Source organism: Nannospalax galili, unplaced genomic scaffold, assembly GCF_000622305.1.
Source record: "Nannospalax galili isolate Female #2095 unplaced genomic scaffold, S.galili_v1.0 scaffold1543, whole genome shotgun sequence".
Taxonomy (NCBI): domain Eukaryota; kingdom Metazoa; phylum Chordata; class Mammalia; order Rodentia; family Spalacidae; genus Nannospalax; species Nannospalax galili.
In genome coordinates, this window is record NW_008349228.1 from 176022 (window position 1) to 190564 (window position 14543).

Genomic DNA, 14543 nt, shown 5'->3' on the forward strand with positions numbered 1-14543 from the left:
ATTACTAGTTTTGACTTCAAGAGCTGCTACTCACTGGATGTATGGCTTTGCAAAGCAAATCTAAGATAAGGATATATCAGAAAAACAAAATCAGGCAATGGCAACAATATTTAATTTCTTCTTAAAAGTCAAAGGAAACAACAGTGCTATTTCACAGTAAATTTATATAGACCTACCACTGTGTACTCATATAATGTCAAGTCTAGGACACACAGGATAGAGTTCCTGGTTCTAGGAGCTCATGGGACAGTGAGAGAGGTAAGCGCAGGTTCAGAAGGGACACTTGCACAGCATTATTCATTATCCATCTATAGATTCAAGGATATGGAAGCACATACCCTGAAAGAAGCCAAGAATACAACCCAAAAAGCTCTAGTTTCTCCCCATGAATAACAGTATTAAGGCATAAGATAGACATTAAAATAACAATCACACTAGTGAACAAAGTTAAAATGATTTAATGATGAACAAGAGAATAGAATATGACCTAGAGCTGCTGGATGGTGAGGAGAGTTGGGAATAAACATAGAGAGTAAAGAGAAGATGATTCAAACATGAAGGTCTGGCTTGTACAAATACTTGGATGATAGCACCATTGCTTCTTAAAAAAGGATCAAGCAAAAGGACTTGGAGGCTATGCTGAGCAGCCAACTGACTAAGATGGCTTTGAACCTAAGAGAAGGTGTCTGGGATAGAGACCCACAGTTGGTAATCATAGTAGTTTGGAGATAATTCAAACCATCAGTTTGAAGGTTTAGGCGCAGGAGCACAGTCACTACTGCACCCTTAACTGAAAATGGTCCTCCTCTATTGAGAACAGTCTTTTCTTTGAATCTGCTTCTGGTGGGATGTATATGGCATTGTAAGCAATATAAGGGATGTATATGGCATTGTCCCCTTATACCTGTCAGGTATTGAATAGGAGCCTAAGCAATGCTGGTGATCACTGGGGTGACAGATATGGTAGCCAGGACATGTGTACATTGATCTTTCAGTGTTTTGTTTGCACAAGTTTGTTCAGGGAGAAAGCATGGCGGAAAAGAAACAAACTATAACAGGTCCCGAGAAACCTCATTATCAAGTGCAAAAAGAAGAATGCAGCTAAGGTAAAAGAGAAGTCAGGGAGAAGCAGTATGCTTACACAATGCAGTGGTAACAAGCATTCAAAGCACCTGATATACTTACAGTGTACTCCATGGTACCATGGGGCTTCTGAACAACCATCTTCTTCTCTTTTTTATCATGAGTTTTGTTTTGATTGTCATCTGAAGAATAAATCACATGTCAATGGAAAACTTCATTTTCAAGAATTCAAGACAGAATAAATCTACATTACATGAAAATTCAATATCCAATTGACTGTAAGAAATAATACTAATAGGAAAATGGGCTAAGGGTAGAAATAAACCACACATAAAATATACTATTCATCTGTGATCATCAGAATGAATGATTAATACTGACTGCAATTAAATAATACAAATAAAAGCAACAAGGTAATGTTCTCCAGTTACTAAAATAATAGTTTAAATGGAAATATGTAATGAAAATCAAATTGCAGCAAACCGGTATAATCTCTAAATACATAATGCATAATGTAAATTAGCCCTTCTAGAAAGTGGTTTGGCAACATGTAGCAATAGCTATAAACTGTTGATTCTCTGATTTAGTAATCTTTTAATAACTTATAAGGATGAATTCAAAAAGAAACATTAAGCATATATTTCTTAAAATATTACTTACAATATAAAAGCAGAAAAAAACATAATTCCAACATATTAGGGTGGATTGTAGATTTTGTTGTTTTCTTTTTAGTTTAATTTGTTTATTTTGGGATAGGTCTTATATATCACAGGCTGGCTTCAAGCTCTCTATGTAGGCAAGGACAATCTTGAATTTCTGGTCCTTCTGCCTCGACCTCTTGAGTGCTGAGATTACAGGTGTGCAACACCAGATCTGGTTTATGAAGTGCTAAAGATCAAACCCAGGGCTTTGAGCATGCTAGGCAAGCACTTTACCAACTGAACTATATTCCCAGCCTATTTTGATGTTTTATAGACTGGATATTTTATAGCTTCATATGGTCCAACCTAATTGTTATGCTTACATGTACTGCTAATATATTAATCAAATATCAAAAACCATGGAGATATATTCCAATGGATAAAATATTTGAGTGGTAAAAGAACATAAAAATTGAATTAACAAGGTAGAGATGCTCCAACTCTCATGGGTGGAAATAAATGCATGTCAGAACTAGACATCACTTCACACCTATCTGTCGGAATTGGAAAGCTGGATATCTAATCTTGGTGGAAGCATGAACTCCTACCAGAGATGTACACAGATTCAGTTACTGCATCTTGTCTATCTGTGAGCAATATAACTCAAAGACACACATGCCCTCCCAGGAGGTATGAACTTTATATATAGCACAATAACCTGCCTAAGGCCACTCATCTCTATGTCCTCTGTGGCAGTGGGGAGCTGGAAGAAAAGTAACACATGGTAGCTATGCTCTGGGATTCCAGGCAGTAATTAGAAATAATAAGCCAGATGTACAATAACAAGTCTACGTCATGAGAAACAGAACAGGCTAGACAGAGCTGAGGCATTCATGTAGGTCTAAACAGAGAAACACAAAGCAGGCATAAACATTTTCAAGAGCACATAAAACAAAACCCTATTACATTGAATATGCTAGAGAGATGTGGCATGGGGGAGATAAATGGGAAAGGAGAAAAAAGACAAAAGGAAATAAGTAAATAAATATCAAGTAGCCCAGCTCTGACCAATCATAACATACTATGGTCTGACATATTGGATTCACTCAGCTCTTTACATCTGAGGTCCTAGAGACATGCATTCACACCCACAGAAATGACTGACATACATACCAGCTTTATAACAGACATGGGACACTTGAGAGTAGAAAGGTAACAAAACATGAAAATAGGCATCATCTGACTTTTCCATATTTCTTTTATATTATTTAAAATGAAAAAACCGACAGGAGAAAAATGAAGATGCTGTCATAATCATCCATTCTAATCACCTTCAGGTGCCACATCTGTTACCTGAGAGAGTAGAGCTAATGACTCCGGATAAGGACATCCTATGTTCAAATAAATTCAATCACAATATTTTGTAAGTCTGACAAAAATGTCAAAACTGGGTCACCCAGTTCCCCAAAGGTAAGCAATGAAATATTAACAGCACTCTTCCTGTTTCTTAATTCTAGCTAAAGAATCAGAAAAACTGAAATTGGTGGTTTTTGCTTCTTTCCATGGAAGATGGATACCCCAGGCTACCATCCCCAGAAACATTCTTCTAAAAGTTCCTTTCGGCATAAGAGTTATATGTTGTTCACACTTTTAAAATTGTGTGTGGGTATGGTAGTGCTCATGTGGAAATCAGCAGAGGATATCTTATGGGATTCTTTTTTTTTTTTTTCTTTTTGGACACAGTCTCACCGAGCACGTAGCCCAGGCTGGCCTCAAACTTACTAAGTACCTAAGGTGAACTTCCAATCTTCCTGCCTCCTCCCCCTGGTCCTCCTGTTTCCACTTGGGGTGCTGGGATCACAGGTATATACCACAACACTTGATTTTATGTGGTGCTAGGAATAGTACCTAGGGTCTCATGTATGCAAAGCAAGCACCCTACCAACTAACTGAATCACATCCTCATTCCTGTTTGCCCTTTTAGCATTTCATCTCTGCTTCCTTTGTGGCACACTCCTCATGGGCACCAGAAACCATGCTCGCCTTCAATCCAGCTTTCAGAACAGGCCTTTGAAATCCATATGTAAATGCTTCCAAATTCTACATCCCAAGATATGCTTCCTCCTTCCCACCTGTAGCAGCTTCCTGCCATGCCCTTCCACAAGCTGCATGTGGTTCTCTCTGATTTCCACTAACTTGTAAGCAGCTACTGACTGCCAGACTGCAAAAGAAAATGTGTGCTAGTTAAGCCTTCAGGATAAACTTAATATGTACACTCGAATTTGTGAAAAAATTAAGTTATTTACCCTCCAGTGTCATAGGTGGAAAGGTTTTCAAAATGCCAAACGTAATACTACTAAAACAAATGGGCTGGGGAGATGGCTCAGTCAGTAAAGTGCTTGCTGTGAGAGCATGAGGACCTGCGTTCAGATCTCCAGCACCAGTATAAAAAGCCGGGATATTGTCTGTAACCTCAGCATGGGAGGAGAGGAGGAAACAGGCAGATTTCTAGAGTTTGCTGACCAACTAGTCTAGTTGAATGAGCAATCTCCAGGCTCAGTGAGAAATTCTGTCTCAAAACAAATAAGGTGGAGCCGATTGTGGTCCATATCAGTAGAATATGCTGAAGAGGTGGAGGCAGGAGTTCCGGGTCCATCTGAACTATACCATTTCAGAAAAAAAAAGTGGTGAGTGACTGAGGAAAACACCTAACATTGATTTTTGGCCTCTGAGTTCACACTTAAGCACGCGCGCACGCACACACACACACACACACACACACACACACACACACCTTCCTTCCAGAATCTACAAATTTGAAATCCTTGAGGTAAAGTCTAAGGTGTACCCAATCTTAGAATATCTTGGGCGGGAACATGACATCCAATACATAAGGTAGAATGGACTTCCTGGTACAGATCAACAACCCCGATGTGTTAGATTGTGAGAAACACTTTTCCTTGCAATAGCATCACACTAGGCAAATCAAATTCTCCTGTCAAAGCCACAAACCAAACACTATGTTCTACAGTTAGCCAAATAGAGAAAATGGAAAGTAATTGACTGATTTTAAGAATCATAATTGTTTCATGTCATTGTAACACAATGTAAGTTTTTACTTTACTTCCTAAATTGTTATTACAGTTAGCTGTAAGGATGCTGTGTCTCAGTGAATGAACTCCTATGTATTTAACAGGACAGGCTCCACAGCACACAGTCCACAGGTAATGAAGGTTTCTGGTCCTGGAGATAGCTAGGAAGCAGCATATGCAGATACAGGAAAGGACAGTTTTCCTGTGCTTCAGAACAGAGATGCAATTCCAGTGTTTAAGGTGAGGACCTATGATTATCACCAAGAATGTACATGCTACCCAATGACTAATGATCATAACAGATGGTCAGTACTTATTCTCTGCCAGGCTCTGAGATTCACACTGCATTCACACACATCCTCTAGTTTCTCAGCAATATTATCAATAGCAAATAATTATTTTATAGACGAGGGACTTGATACATATAGATTTCAGCCATGTGTGGTGGCACATGCCTTCAATTGCAGCACTTGGGAGGAAGAGACAAGTGTATCTCTGTGAGTTCAAGGCCAACCAGAGCTACATAGGGAGAGCCTGTCTCAAAACAACAACAAAAACAGATTTCAGGTAACTTGCCTCCTGTCACACAGTCATAAAAATGTGTTATGGTCACCAGTTGAACTCATTTTGCTCCCAAAGTGAAATTATAATCAGATGTTTAATGACATAAAAGAAATGGCACATGACATGATTTTGTGGTTAATGCCATCAGATTATCATAGCTGAATGTACCAATCCCCCTCCCCACCAGTGTGGGGACATGCCTGTCATAAGCCAAGGCTCCTCTTTCTTCGAAAGATCCAGAGACACAACGTCTGCACTGCCTTTCTGATTCCCTCTCAGAGGGAGGAGGTGCTCAGGTTATTGTTTCATCAACCTTTGGAATCTCATTCAGGTAATCTGACCCTTTTCATTTAATTAATTAATTAATTTTTTGACAGTCTAATGTTTTCCATAAGCCCAGGCTACCCTGGACACAAAACTTCTCCTCTGTCTCCACCTCCCAGTGCTGGGATTACATGTGTGCACCACTACCACATCCAGTTCATGCATTGCTAAGGATTGAGCCCAGGGCTCCTTGTGTGCTAGGCAAGCATTCTACGGCAACTGAACTACATCTCCAGTCCAAATGTACTTTTTTTTGAAGCAGGGTCTCATGTAGCCCATTTTCTTTTCATTTCATTTCATTTCATTTCAATTTCACAGATCAGACAGATAAGAGTGAAAATTCAGTTCCTTTGTTCAGGATTGTTTCTGAGGAATACAGGACTAGCTTTCTCCTCTGCCTATAGGTACATTTACATTGTGTGTCTCAATTCCTTGAAATTAGGGGGTTAGAATCTAGTAGGTATAAGAGGCTGTGAGGAGGCCTGAGGCTGGAAGTGGAGGTGCCACAGTAGGAGGTCAGATCGATGCAGTTGGGATAGGTAAACAGCTGAGTATAAAGAGTTACAAGGCATCAGCAAAAATGTTTCATTCTAAAAGTGCAGGATGATGTAGTGTTGAAATGATAGATTATAAATCATTTAAAAGAAAAAAGCCCATATAATCAGACTGCATTAAAAAAAAAACCCCAAAACATAACAGCAGCAACAAAATTGTAACTGTTAGAAAACTAAAGAGAGAATGAACTTCCTGAACTGCCCCCAAGGTTAGAAAAGCAGTAAGGACTGCTGAGCAGGGAGACACTCAGATCTGTTGAGCTGCCTGCAAGTTATGCAGAGATCTCTGGGGCTCCATGTTTCATTCTGGGGTGAGCTTTTGGGGATGCAGCTGCCTGTGAGTCACCCATGCTCCTGTAGTAACCCCTCATCCATACTCCTGAAGGTAACTCCAACAAACTCACTGGCTTGCCAAGTTGGACTCTGACCCTATCAGTGCTTTGGTCTGTCATTGCTTCCCTGTATAGGATGAGCAGAAGCTTGTCCGTGTCTCTCCAGGAATAGTGTCACACACACTTCTAGGTCTGAAGTAGTTGTCTAATTTCTTAAAGTCACACTGAACCTTAGTTCCCAGGTGTGGCCTCTGCCCCAGCTTTATGGAAGAGTCAACAGGAGCATCTAGGGATTCCACTGGCACTGTACAAGCTCTACTACATTCCAGTATCTCCCACTGGACTGTAAGGACAGGTTCCTGAGAGCAACTCCAGCAACATCTGGAAGGCGTCTGGACATGGAATCTCCCATTACACTAAACTATCACACAAGGAAGTCGAATCATAAATATTTAGTCATAAGGAAAAAACCAGAGTGGAGATAAACTTAGAAACATGAGAGGCAAAAGGACAGTTTGAAAACCCCGAAGATAAAAAGAGAATCCTGGCCACAGCCTGGCGTTCACGTTCACCGCATTGTGAGGCAAAAAGCACTGGCTTGCACTCTAGGAAGCTATGTGCTTAGCAATGATCTCTTGGAAAATTAAGTCTTTCTAAGGTGGACCTCCCTGTAAACTGAGATAAGACTTCATATGACAAACCAAAAGCACATAAGAAAAAGAAACTGATAGGCCAGTAATGAAGCTCAGAGGTATAGCACTTGCCTAGCATGTATAAGGTCTTGGGTTTGGTCCCCAGCACTGCAATAAAACAAAACAAAATGTAAAACACCAGCCAACATCAACACAAGAATCCCTACTTTCAAGGTTTATATATAGTTTATCATGGATTCCCTAGGCTAAGTGATAGATAAGGTTTGTAAATTCAGAAAAGGTTTGGAATGATGGCTTGGTGGTTAAGGGTACTTGCTGCTCTTGCAGAGGACCTGAGTTTGGTACCCAGTACCCACATTGGGTGAATCACAACAGCCTGTAATTCCAACTCCAGGGGATTCAATGCCCTCTTTTGGCCTTGACAAATACAAACAAATGTACATATACATTCTCTTTCTCATACATACATACATACACACATAAATATTGAAACTACTCTTGAGCTGGACACTGGCTGCTCTTGCAGAGGACCCAAGTTTGGTTCCCAGCACCCATGTGGCAGCTAACAACCATCTGTAACTCCAGTTCCAAGGGATTCTATACCCTCTTCTGGCCTCTGCAGGCATTGCATGACATGGGTGCATTCACACGCATGATTAGTTAGTAGCTGATATTATTTAATATTGTTAGTATTTAACTAAAATGAGTCATATTGAACTAAAATCTAGAACTGTCTCAAGGGTAGGGAAGCTGTCTATCTTAGGGACTGTTCTACCTCACACAGCCCTGCAGTGCTGTATGGAGAACATCCTCCTTGCCTGAGGAATGAATGCATTAACCCAGGTGACTGTTCAACAATTCTGTATATGAAGACAGATGATCCCAATTGTTTTGGTCAGCATTTATATTATATGTTATACTTGCATTTATATTATTCATAAACAGGATGGGTATTTTGAGCACACCCACACATGGGACCAGGTCTATCAGTACCAGAATCTCAGTGGTAACAGTAAATTCACACAAACAGTTAAGTTTCAACTTTATCATCATTCAAATGGCAGCCTAGGGGGAAAGGAACCTTCACTTGCAGTCACTCTTTTTTCCTTCTGCACTAAGAAATAATGATGTTCTTAGGAAACTGGTGAAGACATTAAAGTTTTATTCCAGATTTGTCCTGTATTTCTTCCAGAGTTGACTTGGGGGGAGTGGGAATTGTGTCTTGGTGTCATGCTGGCTTTGGTGCCAGAGGGCTGGACACCAGTCCCTGCTGAATGCTGACCTGCAGATGCTTTGGTGAATTCCTCAGCATTTCAGTGTTCAACTTTGTAAAATAGGCTGCTACTTCCTGTAGCGTATCACGAACTCAATGAGTGAATAAAGCAGCTAGCCCACAGCAGACGTTCATCCCAAAGATGTTTCTTCTGCCCTTCTCCAAAGTTATTGCTCCTTCTCTTTTTCCTACTCTGTTTCTCAGCTTCCAAAAGTTCTTTTAAAATTTGCATAATAAATGCATCATGGATATAACTGGAAAAATTAAATTTTAGAAGAAAATACGGGAAAAATAAAGCCCCAGTCCCACATGAATCAAAATTATATAGAACCATTGTTGTAGTTATTTGAGCTGCTACAAAAAAATTTCCACAAATTGGCATCTAATAAACAATAGAGATCTAGTTCCCATAACTCTAAGGATGGGCAATCTAAGATCAAAAAGCCCTGGCAAATTCAGTCTGGTAAGTACCCTCACCCAGTGTTCAAATGGTGCATGTGTACTGTGTCCCCATGTAGCATGTGATAGAAGGGGCGATGAGTCATGAGATCTCCACCATCATGGTCTAGAGACCTCCCAAAAGACCAGACCTGCCAATACCCCTCTGCCTTGGCAATGCAGATTTCTGATTTTTATACTTTAAAAAAAAATTACATTTCTGGGCTGGAGAGATGGCTCAGAGGTTAAGAACACTGGCTGTTCTTGCAGAAGACCTGGGTTCGAATCCCAGCACCCACATGGCAGCTAACAACTGTCTGTAACTCCAGTCCCAGGGGATCCGACAACCTCTTCTGACCATTGCAGCATTGCACGACACGGGTGCACTTACCTACATGCAGGCAATACATGCATACACATAAAATAAAAATAATAAATAAAGTTAAAAATATTAATTTCTTCATTTAATTTGTGTGTGTGGAGGGGGTACATGTGGAAGTCAGAGGACAATCTGAACTAGTTGGCTCTTTTCTTCTACCATGTGGGTTTTGGGTATCCAACTCAGGTCATCCGTCTTGGCAGCAAGCACCTTTACATTCTGAGCCTTCTCACTGGCCCAAGGGAATGCAGATTTCACATATGAATTTGTGAGAATACAAATTCAGACCATAGCACTCATTAAAAACAAACAAACAGGGCCTGGAGAGGTAGCTTGGTAGTTAAAAGCACTGACTACTCTTGCAGAGGATCTGGGTTTGATCCCAAGAAGCCACATGGTTAGCAACCATCTGTAACTCCAGTTCCAGGGGCTCCGATACTCACTTCTGATCTCCGTGAGCACTGCATGACACAGATGCACTTACATACATGCAGGCAATACACGCATACAGATAATATAAAATAAAATATTTTCAAAAACAGATGATCAAATACAGTAATACAATTCATCCGTTTGACTTCCATTTAGAAAAGGCCAATGCTTACATTCTGGTGCACCTAACTCAAGCTCCTGTTCATCCCAAATTTTTATGTGTATGCAAGTGAATTATCTTTTTAATAAAAACAGAATCACAATTTAGAACTACTTTCTGTTTCTGATGATAATATTCTGTGAAATTTACATGTCATTAACTGTTTACCTGCATCATTTAAAAATGGTATCTACCTAGTAATTAATTTTAAATAATGCAATGATAGTTACCACAATTAAATCTTTAATATGTTCATGATTATTGCCTCAGTGTGAACTTTAGCAGAAAGAACTGTTGGGTCAAAGGGTATGCAAAAAATCAAGGCTCATAATAAAAATGGCCAAACTTTCACCACAAAGATTTAACCAGAATACTTTCTACCATCTGTGTGTACACTGTGGTTTTGAGCTTTATGTACCCTAGAATTCATATGATAGAAATTCTCACCCACAAGATCATGGCACTAGGAGACAGAAACTAGTAGGGGAGCAGGTCATCCAGACATAGCCTCGTGTATGAGACAGTGCCACTCAAAAAGAGCCCTGAAAGAGTCCCCTTCCTCTGCCCCCTAAGAGGTTACAATGGTGGGTTATGAGGAATGAGTCCTACACTAGCTCTGAATTTTCCAGTACCTCGATCGCCAAGGACTTTCCAGCCTCCAGAACTCAGAGAAAGTTCTGTTGTTTATTTGTCACTCAGTCTCTGGGACAGAATATATTCCCATGTCCTACCCAACTCATTTCTAACTTGATTATTCAAAGCTCACACTGTCACTGATCATAAGCTGTTGTCCAATACACACAGGTATTTCTCTAGTTATGAGACTTTCCATTGTTTAAGTGTGGCATAACACAACACATGACCTAGGGAATGATACTGGGTCATGCAGACTGCTATGACTAGGATATGTCTAATCTTTGAACTCAAGAGCAGATGTAGGAGAACAGGGTTTTTAACATGTGGCTTCTTGGTTCAGTACCTACATTTGTTTATTTCCACAATTACAAGAAGAGGCTACAGCATGCTGTACTAGTGGAAATATGGGGACTGCTAGAGGACAGGGAGGGAGGTTCTCCTTGAGATGAAGCCAGTGTAGTGACAGACAGGTCTGCTCAGGGGCTTTTTGCTTCACTGCTACAGACTTGTAGACAAACATATTCCCTAACCACTGGAGTTTCTAACTCACTTCCCTCTGAACAATTTTTCTATAGAACAAGGCTTCCCACATTGTTGATATTTAGATTTTTTTTAAAGTAGAGTAGCTTTTAAAAATAAGGTGGATAGAAATTTAAATAGTAGTCATGATGCTGAAAGCAGAACATGAGACCACAAACAGGCAACACCACTTTACAGGAGCACAAACACAGCCCAACCCTAACTGGAGGCATCAGAAGAGCCAAGTCATGAGAAACACAAATTTCTCTCTCTTCTGTGGGTTTCTTTGAAAACTGCTTGGAATAGAGAAACATGAAATTGGGTTCTTCAGATCATGAAAAAGGAATGCCATGAGGGGGACAGCACGCAACATGTGAGGCTGGGATTTCCTCCCATGCAGGATTCTCAGTTTTTTTCTATTCTATTCAATATTAGTTAATCTGAAAATTATATAGATGGTTAATTACTTCATAACCAGGAGGTGACAGATCACAGATCGGGGGGAGTGGGCTGTATTTTATATTCCCACTAATAACCATAGTTTTTTTAGGTTTAATTTGCAATACTCACTGCCAATTTCTTCATGAATTTAAAAAAAAAAATCTGAAGGTCCTGATTTTGGTGTACATCAGATAAGAACATCTCCCTTTCAGTAATTGTGTTTGAAATATATGACATAAAAGGCTTGATGACACTTGATGTACCTGAGAATGTCTTGTCTTTGAACCTGAAAAATAACTTTAACCCTTTAGTTGTGCTGGCATACATGACGGAGAAATCTGTGCCAAGCTCCCTTCTCTGCAGCAAAATTTTAAAAAATATTTTTTTCATTTAAAAATATTTTTATGCCTTTAATCCATGAGCCATAAATACATATGACGGTTTCCCTAAGTGCTGGGTCTTCCCTTCATCCTGCCCGCCACATGGTGAGCTCTTTTGATTTCTATATTCAGGTGTGTTTCTGCTCCTGGCTACGTTCTTCTGTCTCACAGCACTAGCTTTGATTACTGATTCGGTTTCCATGGTTTTGGTCTTTAAACCAAGAACCTGCTTTATTCTTAGACCCTCCCTCCATGACTCCCACATCTGCCACCTTTTCTTGTCACTTTTCTCCTTAGCTGCATAGCTATATTACTGTGCACTCTGAGGCACCATCAGCTTGCTGTGTTAATCAAAGTATCCATGGTAAGAAAACATTTGGTTTGACTTTCTTGATGGTCCAAAACAGCATAGGCCTAGTTTATGCCTAATAATTTTGATTTATATTCTATCTAAATCTCTTCAGTCTGGTCCTGCTTGATTTAAAAAATACTAATTAGTTTTTCTTTTTTGTACTGGAAACTGAACTCAGAGTCTCACACATGCTACACATGTACTCTACTACTGAGATATATTCTCAATCCCTTGACGTCCTTTTTTTGGACAGGGTCTCCCTAGCCCCAGCCCACCTGGAACTCACTATGTAGACCAGGCTGGCCTTAATCTCATACAGATCTGCCTGCCTCTACCCCCGGAATGCTGGATTAAAGGCGTGCCCACCATGCCCAGCATTCTCTTTTTACATGAAAGTCTGTTTTAAAAAAATATTTTATTTATTATTTTTATTTTATGTGTATGAGTATATTGCCTGTATGCATGCAAGTGCATCCGTGTCATGCAATGCCCAAGGAGGTCTGAAGAGGGCGTCAGATCCCCTAGAAACTGGAGTTACAGACAGCTGTCACCACCATGTGGGTGCTGGGAACCAAATCCGGGTCCTCTGCTGAGCCATCTCTCCAGCCCAATTAAAGTCTCTTTTAACTGTGCACACTTTCATTCCTAAAATCTAAAGCACAAGAATGATCACCACTTTTGAATAGAAGAGCAACACTATTATACATAGAGGCATGGCCTATGCATATTTGGAAATGAATTTCTCAAAATTATGTAACCTTGGCCTTCTTAACCTGTGAGGCGAAACAAAAAGCAAGCGACAGATATGACACCCCAGATGTGTGGTTTAAAAAAAAACAAAACCCCTTTGAACAAGTGATCTGTGTACGGGAAGATGTTGAGGTTGCTGTTGTGGGAAATAACCTAGCAGTTGGTTACTTTCATGTTTTCATGAAAAACAAAAACCTATAGTGTGGGAAAAGTAGAGAATTTCATGTTTGTACATATGCTTGCTTGACTGGATAGAACTTAACATGTATGGCTAAAATACATAAGGTCTGGTGGGGGAGTAGGGGAGAGGTCTAAAATTTGATTAAGAGCTGTTGCATGAAATGTACAAAAGCTTAATAAAAATTTAAAAAACAACAAAAAAGAGAGCTAAATCTAGTTGATATTGTGATCTATACTTGTAATCCCAGCACCAAGAGACTGAGGGTCATGAGCCTGAGGCCAACCTGGGCTATACAGTAAGACCCTGTCTCAGAGAAAACAAAAAGAAAACAATAAAAGAGTGAGAGGGAGACAGAGAGAAGGAAGAGGGAAGGAGGGGAGGAAGAAAGGAGAGAGGGGGCAGTAAAAGATGGGGGTGGAGAGGAGAGATACATTCACTGTTCATAGAGCAAAGATTTTCTTGAAACAAATTTTTGACTTTGGCAATCACAAAACAAATAAATCCTATATTTATTATAATAAACAACACAAAACACCAGACTCTTATGTAAGTTCCATGTTTATTATAACAAGCAAATAGTCCAAATAAAGTTTCTTCTTTGTTATCCAGGATCCTTGGCATTAATGCTTTTTTTTTTTTTGAGACCCCAGCTGTCCTGGATTCACTATGTAGACCAGGCTGTCCTCGAACTTACAGAGATTCACCTGCCTCTGCCTCCCGAGTGCTGGGATTAAAGGTGTGTGCCACCATGTCCGGCCACATTAATGCTTTATATCAAAATGCTACATTATTTTAATCCAATTTGGTTTATTTCCTCTCTGTATAACATTCCTCTATCTCTTCTCACTCTTATCACCTGCACAGGCATATTTCTAATGAAAAACTGCCCAATACCAAAAATCTCTGAATTTCTAATAGCTCTATTCTACCTGCATGCTCTTAGAAGGAAAGATGTGCACTAGTCTAACATGAAAGAAGATTAATGAATAGTGCATTCTGATACTGAAGTAGATCAATCATCTTTTGATACATTTAGAAATACTCTTAGTGTACTTGTATAAAATTTAATTTAGTTGGGCGTTGGGGTGCATGCCTTTAATCATAGCACTTGAGAGGCAGAGTAAGGTAAATCTCTGCTAGCTTGAGACTAGCCTGGTCCATATAGTGAGTTCCAGGGCAGTCAATGCTACACAGTAAGACCCTGTCTTAATTTTTTTTAAACTTAATAGCTAATTTTTAAAGTATAGTAACACAGAGAACTGCCAGATAATTCCTTAAGAGCTTATCTAAACAGAATATGTGAAAAGGGAGTCCTGTATATTAGCAAATGCAAACAAGTACGGAGGGCTGAGTTCTCTT

The 14543-nt window shown here is 39.7% G+C and overlaps 1 protein-coding gene across 4 annotated transcripts in view; it reads right to left on the reverse strand.

The window, feature by feature from the left end:
* The window catches only part of Ncoa7 (nuclear receptor coactivator 7), a 151220-nt gene that overhangs the window by 62323 nt on the left and 74354 nt on the right, over positions 1 to 14543 (reverse strand). For all 4 annotated transcript variants that reach the window (XM_017801498.2, XM_008846557.3, XM_017801499.2 and 1 more), the window contains exon 4: positions 1186 to 1265. In XM_017801498.2, coding sequence (XP_017656987.1) covers positions 1186 to 1265 — 80 coding nt within the window. The remainder of the gene's footprint in view (positions 1 to 1185; positions 1266 to 14543) is intronic.